This window comes from Erinaceus europaeus, chromosome 16 (assembly GCF_950295315.1).
Source record: "Erinaceus europaeus chromosome 16, mEriEur2.1, whole genome shotgun sequence".
NCBI classification, from domain to species: Eukaryota; Metazoa; Chordata; class Mammalia; order Eulipotyphla; family Erinaceidae; genus Erinaceus; species Erinaceus europaeus.
In genome coordinates this window covers 56,672,652-56,696,101 of record NC_080177.1, presented here as the reverse complement: position 1 = coordinate 56,696,101, position 23,450 = coordinate 56,672,652, and the positions used below count along the sequence as shown (strand labels likewise).

General features: G+C 43.6%; 1 protein-coding gene across 1 annotated transcript in view; it reads right to left on the bottom strand.

Moving 5' to 3' along the window:
* Window positions 1–23,450, bottom strand: part of RYR3 (ryanodine receptor 3) — a 691,732-nt gene that overhangs the window by 2,531 nt on the left and 665,751 nt on the right. The window contains exons 88-101 of the mRNA XM_060175180.1: window positions 21,944–23,271; window positions 19,289–19,347; window positions 18,196–18,367; window positions 16,902–16,988; window positions 14,938–15,138; window positions 10,430–10,560; window positions 8,669–8,711; window positions 7,696–7,823; window positions 6,957–7,017; window positions 6,553–6,699; window positions 3,630–3,764; window positions 2,916–3,072; window positions 1,777–1,841; window positions 1,368–1,468 (exon numbers count right to left, since the gene is read on the bottom strand). Of these exons, the coding sequence (XP_060031163.1) occupies window positions 1,368–1,468; window positions 1,777–1,841; window positions 2,916–3,072; window positions 3,630–3,764; window positions 6,553–6,699; window positions 6,957–7,017; window positions 7,696–7,823; window positions 8,669–8,711; window positions 10,430–10,560; window positions 14,938–15,138; window positions 16,902–16,988; window positions 18,196–18,367; window positions 19,289–19,347; window positions 21,944–23,271 (2,815 nt within the window). The remainder of the gene's footprint in view (window positions 1–1,367; window positions 1,469–1,776; window positions 1,842–2,915; window positions 3,073–3,629; window positions 3,765–6,552; window positions 6,700–6,956; window positions 7,018–7,695; window positions 7,824–8,668; window positions 8,712–10,429; window positions 10,561–14,937; window positions 15,139–16,901; window positions 16,989–18,195; window positions 18,368–19,288; window positions 19,348–21,943; window positions 23,272–23,450) is intronic.

Genomic DNA, 23,450 nt, shown 5'->3' with positions numbered 1-23,450 from the left:
TTATTTCCCAGGCCCTCTCAGACAAGGACCTACAGTTGAGGGCATAGTTTCATGCCTCCTTCCATAATGATGTTTGAGACTGAAGCATGTAGCACTTGAATTGACTCTGTCAGTTTAGGGAGAGTTTCGAGTGTGAATGAAATGGATTCTCCTCAGTTTTCCTGCTAGAGGGAATGGAAAGATGCAGGTGGGGATCCCAACAAACTCAAGGACACCTTTTCTTAACTTCTGACATGTGTTCATCTTATTATATATAGAAGAACATCTATCTGGATCACTCCCATTAAGAGAAACAGAATCTTGTAAGAGGGCCCTCAAAGTTAATTTTTAAAAATGTTGCTTTTGACGCTATTATGACTGTACCTCTCTGTCAACTTTTTCAGATAGAGACCATTGCACTAAAGCTTACTCTGGTGCAGTGGGGAGAGGACTTGAACCTGGGCTGTGCATATGGCAAAGCAGATATGCTATCAGGGTAAGCTATTTTATTGGACCTGTTTTTTTTTTTTTTTTAAACTAATTCTCACAAAGTAGATTGTTGCTATTTTTCTTTTGGCCTATTTAACCCACAGAAGGCCTGGAATTCTCTAACAACAAACTAGACGTGGAGGGGACGGGCAAGGTCAAACTGCAGAACCCCAATGTTTTTTCTCTGATCTTGAAAATGATCAAGAAAAGAGCTTAAATTATCAGGTAATCTGTATTCTCTAACAGTGCTTTCTGTTTCATAGACCACCCATGACATAGCCTTTACTGAGTGCTAGGCATTACTGGCCAGCCTAGAGTGGTGTCTGTGTTACCAGACCAGCCATGGAACGCAAGTGACGCAGCAGGAGGAAGGCTTGATGGGAGTAGGCTCAGAGAACACAAAGCAAAAGACTAACAGTTTTCAAGTTTTTCTGGATAGACAAATGCATAGAGTGTGACCTAAAAATAGCTCACTTAGATAGTGCACCTGCTTTGCCATCTGTGAGGCTTGGGCCCCATCCCCACTGTAGCTTCTTCCCTTAGCAGTGAAATCCCTACAAATGCAGAACAAATGTATAACAGGAAAATCTAGTAGAGACGTTTTTGAGGTAACATAATAATTATGGAAAAGACTTTCCTGGCTCAAGCTCTAGGCCCAAGCCAGATCTGAGTAGTACTGTGGTCAAAGGAAAAACCTTGAGAAGTGATTATAGATGTTCAAACATGGGAGAGGCAAAAAAAAAAAAGGGGGGGGCAGATTTAGGCTCATAGTACTCTGGGAAGTATGTCCTGATTACCTTTTTTTTTTTTCCCAAAGAGATAGGTGGAAATATTCTCAGCAGAGGTAAGAACTGTGACATAACTCTCCCCTAGCCCCTCCACTGGTGGTGAATACTCACAGGTAGTTGGCTAAGTTGTGCTCTTGTAATGTATGTGTTTCAAAACCATGAGGGGTTGTGTCAAAGTAGTCATTGCCAATCCCACAGATGAAACATTTAGTCTGAAAAAAAATAATAACAGACATTAACAGGTATGACATTACAGACAAGTGGGAAAATCACGATCTCTAAATTGAGTGACACTGAAAAATCTTTTTCTTGAATGCATTCAGCTTTTAGTCATTTGCATCACAGACATGACTTCTAGCTGGGGACTCAGGGGCAGAAGAAATGTCCAAAGCTGGTAGGCAGGTACAGCCTGGGAAACAAACCACTGCTGGGTCGGCCTAAGTAATAACAGAGCCTATTGTTTTTTTTTTTTTTTCTTTAAGATAGAAAGGTAGAGTTGTAAATAGTAGATGATCATTACCTCCATATCTTCCCGCACTTGTTCCTGCTGATCTCTTAGCTCTCCAAAAGCATCAATAATAAGACCTGCAGTGTTAGAAACAAGGAGACAATGCTTTTGTTTAGTGGTTCAGCATACATGAACTGATAATTCACTTTTTTCTTTATTATTTTTTAATATTTATTTCCTTTTGCTGCCCTTGTTGTTGGATAGGACAGAGAGAAAGATAGACACCTCCTTCACTGCTTGTGAAGCGACTCCCATGCAGGTAGTGAGCCGGGGGCTCAAACCTGGATGCTTACGCTGGTCCTTGCGTTTCACGCCACATGTGCTTAACCCACTGCGCTACCGCTTGACTCCCAGTTCACTCTGAATTAAGTACAAAGTTGTTGGGCTTTAAGTACTTGTTTCCAAATGTTGCAACCTGGCTAACTATTTCTCCTGCTCCCTGGAATATTTCTGCCAGGCACTTCTCTGTACTCTCATCTTTGGCCATCAGTGGATTCCAGTTGGTTTTATTTCAGTGCTTGTTTGTTTTACAAAACTTTCTTGTTAGTCTGTATTATGTGGGTGTCTTAGAAGATGTCAACTCACCACCACCTTTCTTAGCCTAGAGGGGAGACCATCCTGTGGTTTTGGGGTATAGTTCTCGGTGGCCTTTTTTTTTTCTCTGTGCTTTTGATAAAAGTGCGAGACACTTGGGGTCGGGCAGTAGCGCAGCGGGTTAAGCACACGTGGTGCAAAGCGCAAGGACTGGTGGAAGGATCCCGGTTCGAGCCCCCAGCTCCCCACCTGCAGGAGAGTCACTTCACAGGCGGTGAAGCAGGTCTGGAGGTGTCTATCTTTGTCTCCCCCTCTGTCCTATCCAACAATAACCACAACAATGGGAAAAAAATGGCCTCCAGGAGCAGTGGATTCATGGTGCAGGCACCGAGCTCCGGCAATAACCCTGGAGACAAAAAAAGAAAAGTTCAAGACACTTGCAGCACTGCTTATGGACTTGGGCCACTGCACCCTGAGTCCTGATCATTGCAGATGGTGACCCCTCACACAGGTTTATAGTATATTCTAAATAAACAGAGGCATAAAACAATTGTCATAAGTGCAGGAAGTAGTAAAGAGAATGAGATTTATCAGGCCTTTTCATACTTAATCCCTACCTTGAATAATGGCCAACAAGATGACAATGACAAAGAAGAAAAAGGTAATGTCGAAGACTATGCGATACATTTCGTAAGGGTCACCAGCTGGGTCTTCTATTTCGTCACCGATGCCGCCTCCAGCTCTCACTCCCACATACATGTGAAATAGGTAACACTAGAGAGGAGAAACAAAGCGGCATTTAATTTGGTCAGATCAAAGCATGACAGACCTGAGTCAGAAGAAGGGTCCACCTCATTGCTGGCATTATTTATGCTGGTGCCTTCTCATCACTAACTACACCATTGGATGGTTTGGTGTCTCCAAAGGTGGAAAGAACTGTTGTTAGATTTAACAACAGGGACACTGTTAGTGCCTGTAGACCCCACTGCTCCCAGTAGCCACTTTTTTCTTTGTCTTTCCCCTTCTCCTCCTTGATAGAAGTATGAGATGCCTACAGTACTGCTCCACGACCTGTGAAGCCTCCCCCGCCCTCTGCAGGTGGGGACTAGAGGTTTGAACCTGAGTCCTTGCACGTGATAGATAACATGCGCATTCCACCAGGGAAGTCACTGTGACATAAGTACTTGATCCTCAACTTCAGGAAAAGGCCCTGCAGTGCCTTAACAGACAGTCCCTAACTCTTTGAATAACTCTCTCCTTCTCTCTGACTTTCCGGTTCTTATGCCCATCTCTAGCACTTCTTTCCCAGTGGCCCCTCAGCAGGCTCTTACCGTCATCATGTCATCACACTTCATATCCGGTTCGTCGTCATCCTCACTCTTGTTGTAAAACTTGCGGAAAAAGTTGAAAGCCACCACAGTGTAGAGGTAAACCACCACGGCCAGGAGACCCACAGTCAGAACCAACTAGTAGGTGGAGAGGAGAAAGACAGAAACTGTGGCAAGTCTTCACCTTGGAGACCCATGGAAGATCCCATTCAAGGTGAGAACAGGGGGAAGACAGCAAAGGCTGTCAGACTGCAGGCTCAGAAGAAAGAACTCACAGGTCGAAATAGCTCTCATTGACAGTGTATTTGTCCCTGCTCAAAAAATTCATGTGTAAGCCCTAAACCCCAGTGCCTCAGAATACAACTGACTTGGGAGACAGGACCTGAAAGAAAGAGGTAATCACGTTAAAATGAGGCTGTTAGGGCAATACCTACCCCAAGCTTAGTACTGTTGTCGTAAGAGGTCTGGACACAGATACCAGACAGTGACTTGGCTCACCTTGATCCTTGACTTCCAATCTCCAGAACTGTGAGAAAATGAATTTGTGGTTTAAGTTCATGGTGTTCTGCTATGACATTCCAAGCAGCACCTAGGGTATTCCGGGCATGTGAACTACAAAGGGATTTAAGAATAGTGAAGGTGTTATGAAGGGGCACCTTGGTTTTTACAGACCTAGCAATGGTTGAGGCTTTTACAGTGTAGCTTCTAGAGAGACTGAAGTTTTCTGAATTGCACTACTTCATAATTCACTACATTGTGGATAGTTGTCATAGCTTTAAAGTTAACTATAAGAATTATGTTAGCTAAGCAAATTAAATTTTTTTGTCGTCACTGGGGTGTCACCAAGCTAGGCCTGTCTTTGTGAGGGGGAGGGAAAGATTAGCAGGGCACTGAATCTTCCTGAACACTGGTGTGTGTATGTGCACTCTCCAGGTGAGTTATTTTTTTCCAGCAAAGAAGTATGCATAGGATGTGTTCATCTGGCATATATAAAGGGCTAAGTGTTGAGTTGGAGCAGAATCTTAGTCCTCTAGGCTGGGCCTGAGAGCTAACTCATGTGCCAGAAGAGACATGTCCTGTGATTCAGAAGTGAACAGTAACTTATTGAACCTTGACTAGCAGACATCACAGACAGTAGCTGGGCTTAGGAAAAAGACAAAAAAAAAAAAAAAAAAAATCAAAAAAACATATGGACTTCACATGAAGCAAGAGTGTGACTGAATCAACATTCTTGATAACTGTGTGGTCATGGGGTGAAACACTCAGGATCCGAGCCTATCCTTTTACCAAGTAAGCATAACAGCTACCCTACATGGTAGTCATGAGTTGGCCACAGTACCTGCCACAAGCTGGGTGCTTTTACTTTTAAAAATTTGCCAGAAATTCTCTAAACTTGTTAAGGTACAGTTTTCTAGAATGTCATGAAGTTTAACTATGTGACTTAGTAAAGGGGAAGGAAGTAACTTTACGACAACACATTGTAGAATCAGCATTCTAAGGATCACAGAATGTTTCTTTCTCTGAAACCTATGAGGAAACACTTCACGTCCTCTCAGCAAACATCTGTGTCACCTACCTGGACTTTTTGTATGTGGCAGCAAATGCTGATCTTTAGTTTTCGAAAGCATTGTTACTTTTACCCTAGAAGAAATAAATCCCCTGTATATCTGATGACCTAGCATGCTTCGTTTTAGAGTATTTTCTTCTTCCTGGTTGGAATCTTTATCTTAAAGACAGATAAGATGGTAATACTATCTATCCTTCGTAAAGTGATTACCAAAATCAATATTATTATATCTATTCCCTCGCATACTGGTAATCACTGTATGTGGGGTTAAGAATACTTCAGCTTGGGAGTCGGGCAGTAGCGCAAGGACCGGCCTAAGGATCCGGGTTCGAGCCCCCAGCTCCCCACCTGCAGGGGAGTTGCTTATCTTTCTCTGCCTTCCCCTCTCCTCTCTAACAACAATAAAATAACAAGGGCAACAAAAGGGAATAAACATTTTTAAAAAATACTTCAGCTCTGCTATCAGATCACCACTCTACATTCTATCTCTATGGCTAACTGTAAATCTGTACTCTATAACCATCATTTCTCACATATGCCCCAGCTACCGCTGTTATTCTATGAAATTGGTATTTTTGGATTCTACATGAGTGAAACCATGCAGTAATTTTTTTTTCTGTGTGTATGGTGTCGTTCACTAAGCATAATGTCCTCCAGGTTTATCCATGTTGTAACAGCAGGATCTTTTCATGATTAAGTACTATTTATATGTATATGCCAAATTTCCCTTATCCATTCCAATGTAGAGTCAGGATTTTTTTTTCTAGCAGGGTTATTGCTGTGGCTTAGTGCTGGCACAACAAATCCACCCCTCATAAAATGGACCCTCTGCAGGTGGGGAGTGGGGCTCAAACCCAGGTCCTTGCCCTTGGTAATCTGTGCACTTAACCATGTTTTGGGAGCCAGGCAGTGGCATACTGTGTACAATATTGCAGTGCAAATAGGAGTTTAGATCATTCTTTGAGACACTGATTTGATTCCTTTTCCTCCGCTCCTGTATAAAAGCTTAGAGAGATGAGGAGTTTGAATTCGGTCACAGGAGTGGCCAGAAAGTCTGTAGAAGACAGACTAGGTATGGAGGAGTTGGCAGCGTGTCTATATCACCTGTTCTTAACTGGAGGCACAGATCAAGGAACATGTCATGTCCTTGGAAGAAGAAACAGACCTGGGAAAGATCACCAAAATGATTCTGCTATGTGTCTGTCACCTCTGTTGTTCCCTCTCTTAATAATAGCTGCAGTTTGCACAGCTAATTACTGTGAGTTCATTGGCCAAGAAAGGTACATTACGCAATATGACACATTCCTTCCTGTCACACACAGCATGTTACCACCTTCTCCATCAGTTCAGACCCAGTACCTGTTTGCCATTGTGAGTTACAGATGACAGAATAGTCCTCAGAGTCTTGAAGCCCATTGCGATATCCAGCAGATGAGCAGCGAAGAAGAAGTTGTTGTAGTGACCCAGGACCGACATGGTAGTGTACCATGCCAGGTAGAGGAAGGACTGTGGAAATGGAAGACATCGACCAGCTTTATAGCCAGTTGTGCTTCCTGAGACGCTCACTATTCACTTCTTCAGATGTAGTGAGGGTACAGGTTAGGTAGGAAGCAAATGAAGACCCATGTGCTTAACACTGTTGCACATAAGAGAAGGGTGTCTCTCAGGACTTTTAATGATCTCTGTCTCAAAATCAACTTCTGAATCTCTCTGGGCTTCCTCCAAAGACTATCTCTGAACACGGGTCCAGAAGCTATACTTACATTGTCAGTAAAAACAACCCCCAGCTTCCAGACATGGTACTTCATGTCAATGGAACTCAACCTAGAAGGGAATGAAACGGCAAGGTTAGGAAGTGTCTAGCAAGGGGGGGAACCTAAGCATTTTCTCTCAGGTTTAATAATTTAAATATGGCTCTGAACTTTGTCAAGTTGTGGTTCTATAAGACTGAGGATGGTTGGATCATATATCTTAATTTTTTTTTTTTTTTTTTGCCTCTAGGGTTATTTCTGGGATGCTTGCACTGTAAATCCACTACTCCTGGTGGCTGTCTTTTTTCCACTGCTGTTGGATAGGACAGAGAGGGGGAGAGAAAGATGCAGACCTGCGTCACACTCTGTATACTACCACCACCCGGCCCCCACATCTGGAACTTTACTTAGTGTTGATCTTTCGGCTCAGTCAGGCATAAAAGCTGATGTCTTTAAGTTTGGGGTTTGTTTTTGCCACCAGGGTTATGACTGAGGTTCTATGCCTGCATGACTCTGTTGTTCCCAATGGCTATTTTCTGACAGAGAGGTACCTCCTGCACTGCTCATGAAACTTTACCCTTGCAGGGGTTTTGGACCCAGGTCCTTCCACATGGTAGTAAAATGTGCAGTCTTCCAGGTGGACCACCACCCAGCCCCTTAATTTTTTAAAGCAGTGTTCTCCCAATGCTAGAATCTAGAAGAAATGCTGGAACCAGACCAGAGTTGTATTTTAACTCCTAAACTTTAGTACCATGACACCAGAGAGGCTGCCTCAGCTTTGGTCTCTTCAACTGGGCTAAAGTCTAGGGCGTTCTTGTCCAAACCCAGGAGTTCGGCAATGCGCTCTGCTCCATAGAGATCTCCGTACTTGTTGATCACCTGCATCAGAAAAAAAAAGGCAGGGTGAGCCTGGGCTGCACACTGCCAGCCACATTCTCAGCCCCTGGTGTCTTCAAAACTCTCCTACACTCTGGACTCCTGTGAGGCATTGATTAAGAGAGAATTCAGTACATAGCAGAGAAATAGAGAAAAACAGTAGTGATAAAGATGACAGAGAAAAAAACAATAATGTGTTAGGGAGCAGATAGCATAATGCTTACACAAAGAGACTGTCATGCCTGAGGCTCCAAGGCTCCTCCCGCAAACCACCATAAGCCAGAGCTGAGTAGTGCTCTGATTAAAAAAAAAAAAAAGACAATAATACAGTGTTAAGTTGTTCCCTACCTAAAGGGGAAAGCTTCATGAATGGTGAAGCAGGTCTACCTCCCCCTTTCCTCTCAATATCTGGCTGTCTCTATCAAATGAAGGTATTTTTAAAAAGTGGTTTAAGGCAGATTAATATAGGAACTAAGCCAAAAGTCAAAAAGCTGCACACATCCACCTCAGCACTCTTCTGTGACTTAATTTCTTGTGAAGCTCTTATAAAAATAACATCAAAGGGACTGGGTGGTGTGTGGTACACCCATTGCCATGTGCAAGGACCCAGATTTGATTCCTCCCTCTCCACCTGTGGAGGGGAGGGGGGAAGTTACAGGTCTGTAGGTGTCTCTTAATCTCCCAATTCCTCTCTGTCCTATCAAATAGAAAAGATGGCTGCCAGCACCGAACCCCCAGGATAACCCTGGTAGCAGTGCAATAAGAAAAAAATTATTAATATTTACTATTTTTTTTAAGCTACTGCATTCCTTTGGTGCCCATAAAGCTCACTCCACTAAGAGGCATACCTTTCTCTTGACAAACTTGTCCCAGTAGTTATTAGGAAAAGATCTGAAAAAGAAAGTGAAAAGGGAAATTTCTTAACAAAAAGGCCAACACCTCAAGAAACATCTGTAGTACAAGTAGGTCTGGGCCTGTGATCTTTTGGGCTCGTACGTTGCTCATCGAAGAGTTCAAACCACGACTGAAGTTCAGAGTCACCACAGACTGGACTTATGGTTTCACCACTCTGTGCTGACTGCTGAGACATTGAGCCAGCTACTCTACATGTTCTATCTCAGAATAATCAGAAAGGTAACCCAGGAGCTCATTCAGACCTTGTTCATTGAGTGTCTGCTGTGTGCCAGCAAGATGAAGTGCTGGGGCTACAGTGCAGACTAACATGGGGGTGATTTCCAGTTTAAAGATGTTCCTTAGCCCTAGTTAATTCTGCCACCGTCTTCTCTGCTCTTATATAGTTGAAGTCGAATTTGCTCTCTTCCTAAGGGTTTCCCTATGTCGTGCCATCCTAACTCTCCCGTCCTCCAGCGCAGAGGGAATCTTTCTTTTGCTTTGTGGCCTGTGCCAGCTCCACTGCAACGTGTTCCGTATTATCAACATGAAAGAAGCGTCACTTCCAGGGATGTTGGCAGAACTTCAGTCTGTATTTAAAGTATTTTGCCAAGGAGACAGCGCAGCAGCAGGACACCAAACTTGAATGCATGTGATCCCAGGTTCCTGATCCATCACTGCCTGAGCCGAGTGGTGCACTAATCTTTCTCTTGAATACTTCTCTTTATCCCCCTTATAAAAGTACATATTTAAAAAAATAGAATATTGTGCTCCTCAGTTTTTATTTTGTTACCACCCCAGACCGTCAGAAAGATCGAGGCGGAGAGACACCATAGCACTCCGTACTAAGTAGGTAAGTGGAGGGATACCAAAGCCACAGGTCACAAAGATGGGGGTGGGGGACAGAATCTAAGGTTTGTCTCTCAACACGTTAAAAATAGTTACTCCAGGAGCTCAGCGGGTGAAGCGCACATGGTGCAAAGTGCAAGGACCAGCAGAAGGATCCCGGTTCAAGCCCCCGGCTCCCCACCTGCAGGGGAGTCGCTTCACAAGCGGTGAAGCAGGTCTGCAGGTGTCTGTCTTTCTCTCACCCTCTCTCCATTTCTCTGTCCTACCCAACAAAAATAACTACAACAATAAAACAACAAGGGCAACAAAAGGGGATATATAAATAAATATTTAAAAAAATAAGTTACTCCAATTACCAGCCAGGCTTTCTACTTAAGGAGAAGTTCATCAACTTGAACTCTGAATCCCTGGCACAAAAAACACTCGGCGCAACTCAGATATAGAAAGTTAGGCTAAGGGAGTTGGGTGGTGGCGCAAAGCACAAGGACCAGCCTAAGGGTCCCGGTTCAAGCCCCCGGCTCCCCACCTTTGGGGGCGGGTCACTTCACAAGTGAAGCAGGTCTGCAGGTGTCTTTCTCTCCCCCTCCTCTCTCCATCCAACAACAATAACTGCAACAAAGGGAAATAAATAATAAAAATTTTAAAAGAAAGTTCAGTATAGCAGCGCTTAGCCTATCTCATCTTCACTTAGTATGCTTAACACTCATTGATAATCTCCTCTGTCCCGTTTACTGTTAATGCACTGGAAAGACTAATTCCCAGAAAACCTTCTTGCATTCAACATTCTCTAAGGCTGATGAAGAAATTGCTATTCTACTTGCCGTAGAAACTCCTATGCCATGCAGAATAGGAGTTGAGGAAACACTTACGGTGTATTGATGACCAAGCGGTCCCATTGACCTTTGATGTCATCTTCAGATGGCTGCTCAGTGATATACAGGCCATCAAACTCCAGTTTTCGGGCAATTTCTTTTTCCCTTTTAAATACCACCAAAGGGACCTAGGGACAGGAAGGTAGTAGTTACTAACAGAAGACTTTATCTGATTACAGTGCCTTCTCCCAAGCTTTTACTCTTTTGGCTAATGCTCCTTCACCCAATGCTCATCTGCTTTGGAGCTTCCTATAAGATTTAGTTTAGGGAGTTGGGTGGTCATGCAGCGGGTTAAGTGCATGTGGTGTGAAGCGTAAGGACCGGCATAAGGATCTTTGTTCGAGCCCCCGGCTCCCCACCTGCAGGGAAGTCGCTTCATAGGTGGTGAAGCAAGTCTGCAGGTGTCTATCTTTCTCTCCCCCTCTGTCTTCCCTTCCTCTCCATTTCTTTGTCTTATCTCACAACAACAGTAGTTACTACAACAAGGACAACAAATGGGAAAATAAATAAATATAAAGGGGGGAATAGCCTCTAGGAGCAGTGGATTCATGGTGCAGGCAACCTGTGCTCCAGCAATAACCCTGGAGGCAAAAAAAAAAAAAAGATTGTTTCAATGTTGAGCATCTAGTGATCTAGTGTCTATGGTTCTGACACCTATCCTGGGGAGATGTGGAAATGTACCCTCATGACAACAGCAATCCTGAAAATCAACATCTCCTCAATAAAGTGATACTGAAGTTGAAGGGGGAAAAGTATTGGTGTTAATACAAACCAAACTCCCTTGAATTCTAGTAGAAGACCTATTTGGATGAATCCCAAGGCCACATAAGTTAGTTCTCCTAAGACTCTGAGTCTGGAGTTGAACCCAGACAGACAAAGGACAGAAACTGTTCTTGAACAGACTGGTTGGTGTCAAGAATAGCATGGAATGTTGTAGGCCCCCCTTCAATGAGTCCTACTCATTGCATGGCTCTGAAGTCTGGTTAATGAAACATGGTGTGAGAAATGAGAGGGTGTACTGGGTTCTTTGTGTAGTCCTTTGGTTCTGAGGCTTTCATCCTGGGGTTCTTTTTGAGAAGAGCTCCTGTCAGGAGCACTTACTCATTCTCTGCTTTTATTCCATGGTCCCATGTAGTTGTAACTTTGATTTTAGCCTAGAGATACATGACTGTAAAGATCTACCAAAGAAATACACTGAAAATCCTGTGGGAAATAAGCCGCATACCCAGCCAGACCAACCAAACACACACCAAACATGGAAGAGTAAGATTAGAAGATACAGGCTGGGAGTGTGGATCGACCTGTCCACGCCCGTGTTCAGCAGGGAAGCAATTACAGAAGCCAGACAGACCTTCCACCTTCTGCAACCCACAATGACCTTGGGTCCATGCTCCCAGAGGGTTAAAGAATCAGGGGAGGGTGGAGGATACAGAGTTCTGGTGGTGGGAATTGTGTGGAGTTGTACCCCTCTTATCCTATGGTTTTGTCAATGCTTTTAGAAATAAAAAAGGGGGTTGGGTGGTAGCGCAGTGGGTTAAGTGCATGTGGCGCAAAGCGCAAGGACCAGTGGAAGAATCTCGGTTCGAGCCCCTGGCTCCCCACCTGAAGGGGAGTCGCTTCACAGGCATTGAAGCAGGTCTACAGGTGTCTTGTCTTTCTCTCCCCCTCTGTCTACCCCTCCTCTCCATTTCTCTCTGTTCTATCCAACAACAAGCGACATCAACAACAACAATGGCAACAAAGGGGGAAAAATGGCCTCCAGGAGCAGTGGATTCATGGTGCAGGCACTGAGCCCCAGCAATAACCCTGGAGGCAAAATAATAATAATAAAATAAGTCAAAGGGGCAGTGGTGCACCCAGTGGGTGCAGTGGGTTAAGTGCATGTAACACTAAGTGCAAGGGTTTGAGCCTGGGTTTGAGCCCTGGCTCCCCACCTGCAGTAAAGACACTTCACAATTTCTCTCTCTCTCTCTTATTGCATAAAATAAAGAAAAAAAAAGCACTGAGCCCTAGCAATAACCCTGGAGGCAATAAATAAATATGTAAAAGAAGAAGATACAACTGAGCTCCCAGGAAATGAGAAGTCAGAATAACCAGGAAAGCCAAGACGTCTCTTTCAGCTGGGAAGTCACGGGGTTACTAGACAATAGCCCTAAGTCAAAATACGGGAGCTGTTTCTGCCAGTGACTCTCTGAAAGCAGCTGCTATCCATATGCCCTGTGCTGATGCTGTATTTACAAGATGAAATTTAAACAGATTTGTCAGAATGCCTCTCGCCCCCCCCCCCTTTTTTTCCTTTAAAGCAATACAACAACACTGAGAAAATGAAAGGCTTTCATGGGAAGATGGTAAAGACTAATAACAAATAAGCACTGCACTCTGTGAAGAATCGATGATTAGTTAATGGATGCTGTAGGAAGCAAGAGAAAGCTACTCTGACTAATGTCAGCTGTGCTGAGAAAGGACTGAAGAGCAGTAACTATTACCATTTCAGAGCAGCACTGTGAACTGGGGACTAAAGCATCTCCCCCTTCAATTTCCTAGGCGTTTTGCCTCTCCTTGTAAGTAGGACTTCCGTATTTCCATTCCCTGGCTCATGTTTCTGTTTTCTCAGTGCCATCAATCTATCTGCACCCCATCCAGCAGACTGAGTTCTGGGATGGTAGCTAAAATGAGAACCGCGGTTAAAATGTTCTGGTGTCTACTGTGCTTGTCGCTTTGAGTACTTCCACACATATTAATGAATTTCATCCGACAACTTTTAGGGGCTGGTGATATTATTAAAATACTTAGTGCTAGAGTCAGAACCTGCAAGCCTGAGGCCCCAGGTTCAATCCCAACCGTGACTGAGTGGTGCTCTGGCCACTCTCAGCTTCTCACACATTTTTTAAAAAATATTTATTTATTTTCTTTTGTTGCCCTTGCTGTTTCATTGTTGTAGTTATTATTGTTGTTGTCATTGTTGGATAGGACAGAGAGAAATGGAGAGAGGAAGGGAAGACCGGGGGGGGGGGGGAGAAAGATAGACACCTGCAGACCTGCCTCACCGCCTGTGAAGCCACTCCCCTGCAGGTGGGGAGCCGGGGGCTCAAACTGGGATCCTTACGGCAGTCCTGGCGTTTTGCGCTACCTGTGCTTAACCCACTGCGCTACCACCCGACTCCCCTCTCACACAATTTTTTAAAGGCACGTCTGGTGGTTTATCCAGTTGAGTATATATGTTAGCATGTGTGAGAACCTATGTCCAAGTCCTTGGTCCCCACCTATAGGGTAGAAGCTGCATGAGAGGTGCAGCAGTGATGCAGATATCTGTTCTCTCCCTCTCTATCCCATCCCTTCCCTTCTTTCCTCCACCCCTCTATCAAAAAGAAAGAAAAAGGAAAAATTGTCACCGGGAATAGTGGAGCCATGTAGGTACTAAGCCCCAGTGATAACCCTAGTGACACAACACTTAATTTTTACAGATGAAGAAACATAAATGGAAAGGTTAAGTGGCAGAGTTTTGAGTCTAACCCAACAGCCTGGTTGCAAAATCTGTTTTCTTCATGACAATGGGATCCTCAGCATAGTTTAGAATTCCCTGTCTACAGCAGAGCAGCTGGACTTCTAAAGATGCTGCTGCAATTCACTTGGGGGGAGTGAGGGCCATAAGGGTGGTAATGTATTTCCAAACTCTTCCCAGAGAGGTGGTTAAACATGTACATCAAGAAGACTCTATGTGAGAAAAATTGTTATGCGTTAGAAATAGAGCTGGGCTTAGAACACCAAAAATATAGTAAGTGAAGATTCATAAACTGTAGTGGTTTTTTAAAGATGGAACTCTGCTCCCTGGTGTCCATGCCCTATGTTGGTCCTCTCATCCTCTCATTCATTCACTGTGTGACAAATGAATCTGGGTTGGCCCCATGACTTGCTTTAACCAACACAAGGCAGTAGAAGTGACACTGAGTTCCAAGTTAGTAGCTTACACTTTAGTACTTTTTTATGGAAACCCTAAATGCTTATAAGCAGTAAGTCTAGCTGCCTGGCAACAGAGAATATGGGGAATGACCACACAGAGAGGGAGATGCACGGAGTCTGCATGAGGCAAAAAGCAAGAGGGATGCATTTGTGAGTGCAGAATCCAGCCACACCAACACGCTAGGTATGAGCAGCCATCTTGGATGGTCGAGCTCAGCTGAGCTCCACCAAGAATTGCTGATAGCGCTGCCTTTACATGGAGCTAAAGAACTGCTTGACTGTGTTCAGCCCGCAGTGGTTGTAACTTGAAGTCGCTAAGTTCTGCAGTGATTTGTTACACCACAGTAGAGACCTGTAGTAGTAACTCATCAATAAGTTTGTTTCCATAGTTAAAAAGCAAATAATTCTTGAAAGGCTAAAATGCACTTGTACAATAATTTCTAAACACATTCAAAGCACCTTTCACTACTAGCTCCCAGGTGATGCCCACAAACCCTTGGCGGGATTCAGAAGTCAGATTTGGTTCCGACTGGCCAGTGACTCACCTTCAAGCAGTAGTAGCCCACCACACAGACTAAAGAGATGACAGTGTGGATGATGGCTAGGGCCCTCAGTGCCGGTGCCATGTACCCCGTGCTCTCCTGCAGGACAAAGAATACCATGGCTTCTTCCTCGTCCTCATCATTGAAGGAGTTCCACAAATTCGCAACATCTTCCGTCTCCTCCTCTAAGGGTTCTTCAGTGACCTGGCTCAAGACACAGACTCCTTTAGAACAACAGAAGCAGCCTCTGCCACTGGAATCCTCCCACACAGCTGCTATCACTGGCACATACTTTGCAAATGGTGGGGAGACAGCATTATTTGCTAAGTAAAGGAGATTTGGGGGTGAGTTGGTTCTTAGAATTGGTAATAAACAGAAGATTTTAAAGAGACAGATTTTTTTTTGGGGGGGGGGGAAGCAATGACTTGAAATTAAGACTATTTGTACTATGTGTGCTCTAAGCCCTGCAGTGTCACTCACACCCAAGGCTCACCTGCCCTTCTACACAGATGGTCCCCATCCCTGTCTTTCTGTAGCTTTCATCCCGTAGCCTTCTTGGCCTCAACAGAGGTAGTCACTTATTTCTGGCTTTTGCTGCTAGTGTTATCACTGGAGTTTTTCACCTGAATGATTTCATCCTTCAAAGTGGACATTTTAAGACAGTGACAGAGACAGAGGAGAAGCACCACAGCACTTCCCCACTCTCCCTACTTGGAAGCTTCCCCTTTTGCAGGGTGGCCCAAGGTGGTAGCTGGGAACTTGAACTTGGGTCTTTGCTCATGGAAAAGTACTAGGTGAGCAATCTCCTGGTCCCTTAGCCTTGTGGGGCCAAATGGTGATACACCTGGTAAAGTGCACACATTACCATGCATGAGAACCTGGATTCCCACCTGGGGGCGGGGAGCAGCTTCATCAGCTGTGGGGCTCTTCTCTGTGTCTCACAATCTACCTCACCATAAGTCAAAAAAGGAGGGAGGGGGGAAAGGCCACTGGGAGTGGTGGAGTCATCTGTGGTAGGCTATGAACCCCCGCAATAAGCCTGGTGGAAATAAAGGAATGCATAAGTAAAAAAATTTTAAAAAGCAAAGCTTGTCATACTCCTTTTGCAGAGTCTTCTTTTTCTTCTAGGGGGCCATATAAATTCATTAGTTTTCAGAGTGGATATAGATTTAAAAATCTCATAAAAATATGATTAGTGACTTTAAATAGGAAAAGAAAGGGCTAAGAAATGGAATAGACAGTTAAAAACTATTTCAGGACTCATTAGTTTGTGTCACTAGCACTTATTATGTGAGTACAGTATGCAAGGGTCACTTAACCAATGTTCATCTTATTAGTCTGTCTCCATGCCCCAACTCCCACTAATTCCTTCAAAAACTGTCTAATACACAGGCCAACTATTACCTTATTCTGTGAGGAAATAACTCCATTATTCATTTTCAAATATATAACAGTTCTTGGGATGGGTTATATCCCATAGTAGATGCCCAACACAAGTCTGAACAATTAAATATTGACTAGAACAAGCATGCTTTTTTTTCCCCCACCAAGACTGTCACTGGCTACTCACACCTGCACAACTCTACCACTTCTGATGGGCTTCCCCCGCCCCAAAAGATAGAGAGGAGAGGGAGGGAATGGTGAGGAGGAGGAGCAATACCATAGCATCACACCACCACTCTGACACTTTCCCCATGCAGATGTTCCCATGTGATGCTGGGAGCTCAAATCCAGGTCCTCACACACCGTAAAGCGTGTTCTACAGAGCAAGCCATCTCCCAGCCACCAAGTCTTTTGAAATTGTGCCCTTACTGACTTCCCTTGCAAACACTCTCCATTCTTACTGCTAATAGTCCTTTATAGGCATTAGAATATTTATTTCGATTAAGAGCACATTTCTATTATCTTTTTTTTTTTTTTTTAAATCAGTGACATACTTGGCAAGTAACCCTTGAGTGGAGTATCACCTTGTAAAAGAGCAGGATGAAGTTAATAGCAAAGGCTACAAACAGCGCAAGGAACCTCAGGTTGTAGAAATTTCTGGCCAGGTAATGCTGAAAAAAGGACAGGTAGAAGTTGGTGAGCTTTGTAAGAGAAGACACCTTCCCTTCCTTCACACAGATCATCTCTTCTTCACAATCTATACAGGCCTAGTCTTACTATTTGGTCATCATTCTTCCTAATATCCCTATGATGGGGTGGTTGAAGGGGGGAGGCCAAAAAAATTTTGATTAAAAAAAATTGCTCAGGATGACACTCAGAAGACCCCAGCTCTGGCTTAGCCCTTAAGGACCCTGATGCCTGCATGATCAGTCCTCAGACTCAAATGCTGCTATGAAAGTCTGTGTGCATGTATATGTGCTTGTCTGTGTATATGCAGCCATGTGCAACCTCTGTGTACATGAGTATGCCAGGGAGGGAATGATCTGGTTATATGACTGGATCTCTCCTCTAGGATGCAAGCAGTTAGCCAGTGTCCCTGTCCATTCCTACGCCCCACTCCCTGGACATTTGCCTCTGTTCCTATATGGGACCACCACTCCTACTCTGACTGCTACCTCCCCTGGAAAAATCAGCACCGAGGACTGGACTGGCATGGGGGAAAGCTCTTAATTTCTCTTGCCAACGGTAACAGGGAAGAGACAGTCCTGGTCCTCAGCAGTTGTACCTGAGTCAGTGATTTGTCAGAGAATGAATCATGAGCTGTGCTCAGGGTTAAGTGCTTGTGCTGTCTGTAACACCAACTTCTGAGGACCAATGTGGGAAGCTAATTTCATATAGTATTCTTCACGCCCAAGTGAATCAATTTCTCCTGCACTTTGGAACCAGAATTTTAAAAATATTTTTTAAAATGTATTATTAATAATATGTTCCAAAATTGTAAGAGTACATACCATCCTCCCCACCAGAGTTCCATATCCCCACCCTCCCACCTCCCAAAGATAACCACCATAGTGGAACCAGGGTTAAGTACCCCCATGTCATGTGCATAAAAAACTAGCTAGAAAGAGAGGCTACCACTTTGCTGGCAAAATGAATCAGAGAGTGTATAACTTAAGATGATGCACTTAACTTTTTCTAGGTTATTTACTTTTTTTTTCTTCCCTTCTAATACAAAAGCAACAAAAGAGGAATGAGAAAAACAAAGTATAAGTAAGCCAATAGTAAACCAAAATCAATGGCCACTCCTCTCAGGTCAGCCTGGGGCAACACCTGCATCAGGGCCTGCACCCAGAGTGGGGCCAGGTCCAGAGTGCTTACCAGTAACTTGGTTTGATAGATTTCCAGCCCTTTGAAAAAGTTGGCCATGAGGGCTTCAGGCTTCTCAACTTTCTGGCCACGTCGTCTCTTCTTCTTCTTTACTGCCTCTGCCCACAGCGCCGCAGCTTGCTTTTCTTCCTTGGCACAATTCTCCTTCTCCCCATCTTCCATGCTGTGGGAATGAGAAGCTCACTCAACTTGAGCATGAAGAGGGGCACCTGGTACAGGTGGGGAAATTAAATTAAAGAGAGATCTGGGCTGAGTGGGGTGAGAGGTGTACTCACTCCTGGGGTTGTGGGGCCTCACACATTCACCACCCCACCACACCTGGATGCCAAGTTTGCATTTAATGACCACCTGGGTGACCCCAGTCACAGGAATTCATTCAAACCTATATACAAACCTAGAGTATTCCTCTGAAACTCAGTGTAGTCACAATTTTTCCTCTATGGAAAAGTTGTTTTATTTTGTAAGACTTAACAAGAGTACTTATTCTTCTAGGCCCACAGTGGAAAAATACATGGACCACATGACATGCATGAAAGAGCTTGGTGCAGAGCCTGGGATGTGCTAAGTATTTCAATCATTATTAGTTATCAGCAGCAATAGTATTATATGAAGTCACTAAATATGGATGCCTGATAATTTATCCAGCTAAGTGGTAAAAATATGACCTGTAATTTGGGTTATAAAATTAATAAGATCATTAGAATGTATTTGTTGTAGAGCTGGGATAAATAGAAATGTTTCCAAAGCTCTTATAGTATTTGGCTCCTGTCTTTTTAAAGAAAATTTATAGAGACAGAGGTAAGTTGAGAGAAAAGGCGGGGATAGAGAGGGAGAGAAAGTGAGACACGTACAGCATTAATTCATCACTTATGAAGCTTCTTCCCCTGCAGGTGGGGACTGGGGGTTTGAACCTGGGTTCTTGTACATAGTAGTGTGTATACTCTCCAGTGAGCCACTTCCTGGCTTCTAACTTTTGTCTTAACAGAAGCCACATTTTTTTAATTTACTATAGAAACCGGATCATAATGTCTTCAGGAACCACCCACCAAAGCAAGGAGAGGAACTGAGGCTACCTAGAACTTACTCTGCCTTCTCAGACTCGACTTTTCCTTCTGTTTCATGTGCTGCTTTCATCTCTGCTGCCTAAACAAAAGTGACAGTCAGTCAAAGTTCCCTCAGACATGGCAATAAGCCATCTTGTTGGCTACTGTTATCTCCTTGGTCATAAATCCCAAGGGCTTCTGCTTTTGTCAGAATCACAGAACCTAAGTGATCTGCTACTCTGGAGAGATTCTGAGATAGATACCAAATTTGAAAATACAATTACCCCATGGCAATTCAACTCAAAGAGAAAACTGATGTGAAAACATTGTCAGAGTCCCATGGCAGTGGCCCTGCATGGAATCAGGGCAAATTGGAACACAGATCATATCAGATCCACTCCAGAGCCGACTTCTATTAGATAGGACCCCTGCTTTGTTCTTACCCCCTAGCCCTCTTCTTGATGGCCAATACACTCACAGTAAAGTCTAAACTCTTTACCAAGGCCAATGAGGCCTCAGTAATCACTGCTTTTTTCTCCAACCTCATCTTGTAACACTGGGCTTGTTGTGTCCCATACCTAAACATGCAGACATCATTTCCTTCCCTGGGGCATTTTGAATTCTTCTTCATCAGGACCTTACCTCTGCCTGGAGCAGGGCTACTCTGCAGACTTTGCATGCATGCGCCACTCTTTAGGAACTGGTTCAGATGAGACCCTATCAGAAGTTCCTAGACCGTCCTGTTTAGTGTAGGGTTTTCCAATCACCCAGTAACACATGGCCTTATTAAGTTATTTTAACATACAAAGTAGTAATTATCTTATTTGTTTCTTGTCTTCTCCTAGAAGTTAAGACCTATTGAAGCAAAAGAACTGTCTCTCTTATTGACCAGTGCATTCCTATAGCCTGGGAACAGTCTGACTACTAACAGGTCTTGAATAACTTCATATTATATATTAAATTAGTCTTTAGCCTTTGAACTATATCAGGAAACAAAAGAGACTAAAGAAATATTGTCACAATGCCTGTGATTCTGATGCTTTCTCCCTGACCCTCCAGATTAGGTGAGAGTTCTCTCCTACACATTTCCATAGTACCTTGTAATTTGGGTTATAAAGTTAATAAGATCATTAGAATGTATTTGTTGTAGAACTGGGGTAAATAGAAATGCTTTCAAAGTTCTTACAGTATTTGGCTTCTGTCTTTTTAAAGAAAATTTATAGAGACAGAGGTAAGTTGAGAGAAAAGGCGGGGATAGAGAAGGAGAGAAAGTGAGACACGTACAGCATTAATTCATCACTTGTGAAGCTTCTTCCCCTGCAGGTAGGGACTGGGGGGGTTGAACCTGGGTTCTTGTATTTGCTAACAGGTCTCGTATTTGTACTGACATGACCAGTGTTTGCCTTTTCTACTAAATTGTAGGGACAATGCATTTCTTGTCTACCATTGTGTTCACAGAGTTTAAAACAGCAAAAGGTACACAGTAACAAGTATTTAAAAATATTTATATATTTATTCCCTTTTGTTGCCCTTGTTGTTTTATTGTTGTAGTCATTATTGTTGTCATTGTTGGATAGGACAGAGAGAAATGGAGAGAGGAGGGGAAGACAGAGGGGGAGAGAAAGACACCTGCAGTCCTGCTTCACCGCCTGTGAAACGACTCCCCTGCAGGTAGGGAGCCAGGGGCTCGAACCAGGATCTTTATGCTGGTCCTTGTGCTTTGGGCCACCTGTGCTTAACATGCTGCGCTACTGCCCGACTCCCAGTAACAATAAGTATTAATGCAATGAATGAAAAATACTATCTTTGGGTTGTGATCTCTTGGTGCTTCCTCTCATACTCTTTAATGCTAGAATGAAGCTATGGAGGTAAATGCTGAAACTGAGAGGAACACCCGCATTTTCCATGAACAAGAGCTCTGAATTCTGTTATCTCGTTCCTTTAAGTCATTTAAGTTAGTTGACTGACTCAATATCCAACTTGGATAATGGATGAAAATGTCCCAAGCATAATAAAAATCCACATGGATGTTGTGCTTGCATCATATATTATTTGGATCTGTTAGAAAACTGCAGAAGTATTATCTCATGAGAAAGGTCTACTCTTATGTTACAACTGATTTCATTTAAATTTTTTTATATTATCTTTATTTATTGGTTAGAGACAGAAATAGAGAGAAAAGGGGAAGACAGAGATGGAGAGAGACAGACACCTGCCACACTGCTTCACCACTTGTGAAGTTTTCCCCCTGCAGTTGGGGACCAGGGGCTCAAACCTGGGTCCTTATAAATTACAACATGTGCACTCAACCAGGTGTGCCGTCACCCAGTCCCTACAATTGATTTTCCAAGCTTTCAGTTCACTGAATGAACCTGTGCTCCATAAACAACCTCCTAAGAAAGGTATAGAAGGAAGGTGAGGGTTCCATCTTATTATGTCTGAACTCCACTCTCACTACTGTTTACATTGGTCTAAACAGGAAAACTGTCTGGAAATCAGACACTGAGGTAACCGTCCAAATTTCAATCTCAAACACAGCAGAGCTGGAACGATCAGATCAGGGTAATCACAGAAGAGCCAGCATCTAAAACGATTTCTGTTGCTAGGAAATCAATGTCAGTACTGATTCCAAGATAGCATAGCAAGTCCCCCCCCCCCCAAGGGATAAGGAAATATGATAAACAAATGCTCCTTACCTGCGCTTTCCTTTTCTTCTGCACAGTACTCTCTAGGGTAGGGGGTTCATCCTTGCCAATGATCTCAGAGAGGTCACCCAAACCTACTTCAGGCCCATGTTTTAAGCCACCTTCCTTCTTTGAGTGGAATCCAAAGAGATCTGACATAATTTCTGCATCCCCCTTTTGACCTTTGACAAAGTGTACTAGTTCAGTTGTGATACCTGGCTCCGTCACTTCTGCCCTCTCCACCTCCATGGCATCATCATGGATACCAAATTGGGTTGGGTCAGGCATGTCACCCAGGATCTTGGTTACCCTGATGTTTTTTGCCCCTTCTACTAGGCCCCCTCCAAACACTGTGCTCCAGAGGATCTGAAAGATTCTACCCAGTATGGTGAAGAATAATTGGAATAGACCCACGAACAACATCCAGAAGAAAGAGAAGAACTCTTTCACCAGCTCCTTCACACTCATCTTCTTCACCTTCCTGTACTGCTTCCTGAGGTTCTTCAGGGTTGCCTTCTTCAGAAAGTGGGTGACATTTCTCTTTATGGAGATGCAGGCCATGGCAAATGCAGAGATAGGCTCGAAAGATGTGTTGTCCTCCTCCTCGCCCTCAATGTCTAACGTGTAAGAAGACACTTCATCTTCCTCCTCTTCTTCTGGCCTATCTGCTAAGTCAGTCTCAGAGATCTGAGATGCTAACTGCATTTCAAAAATGGTATCCTCACAGAAGTTCACAAATAGTTCCATCTTTTCTTGTTCTCCACCTTCATTGACAACATCAAAGATGAACTGCCTCTTAGATTCCTTAACTTGGGGCTTCTCCCACTGAGTTCGACTGGATTCGCTGATCTCAAAGTAAACACGCTCAATTTTCTTGGCTCCACCCATGATCTCAATGCGTCCTAGATATGGTTCGAAGTAATTGAGTACACTTTCGGCGGGCCCCAACAGACACTTAAGGCGAGAATCATTTGGCATATGTTCTGAAAGATTTGTCAGTAACACTGCCACGTTAAACCCTATGTCCTTGGCTGGCTCATGGAACTGGTCTACAAAATCAATGTAATTAAACATATCATTCTCATCAGCTTCTGCACAGGAGAGGAGAAAGTCAATTTCTGACTGTGTGTACTGTTTTTGCCCTTCCATGGCCTTCTGGAATTCCTTTTTGGAAATAATTCCTTTACTGTCTGGGTCATATTCTTTGAAAGTATCTGAGCTGGTTAGGTCTTTAAGTTTCAAGAACATGTCAAAGAACTTCAATATCATTTCTACATTGGTAGATGACTCTACTAGTGTGTCAACCATCTGCTTGCCAATAGTTCCATTTACCACATTTCCTGTGAGGCAGGTTCAAAAAGACATAAAGATATAATAAGTAAACCTAAACAAATCATCATGTAGATGGCAGGTAGTTTTTTTTTTTTTAAGATGATTTCTATGCCAAATCAGTCAGCTCTTCTCTGATCATGATGATTTGGAAATGGGGAGAAGGGAGTAGCAAGCCATAAAGACTATA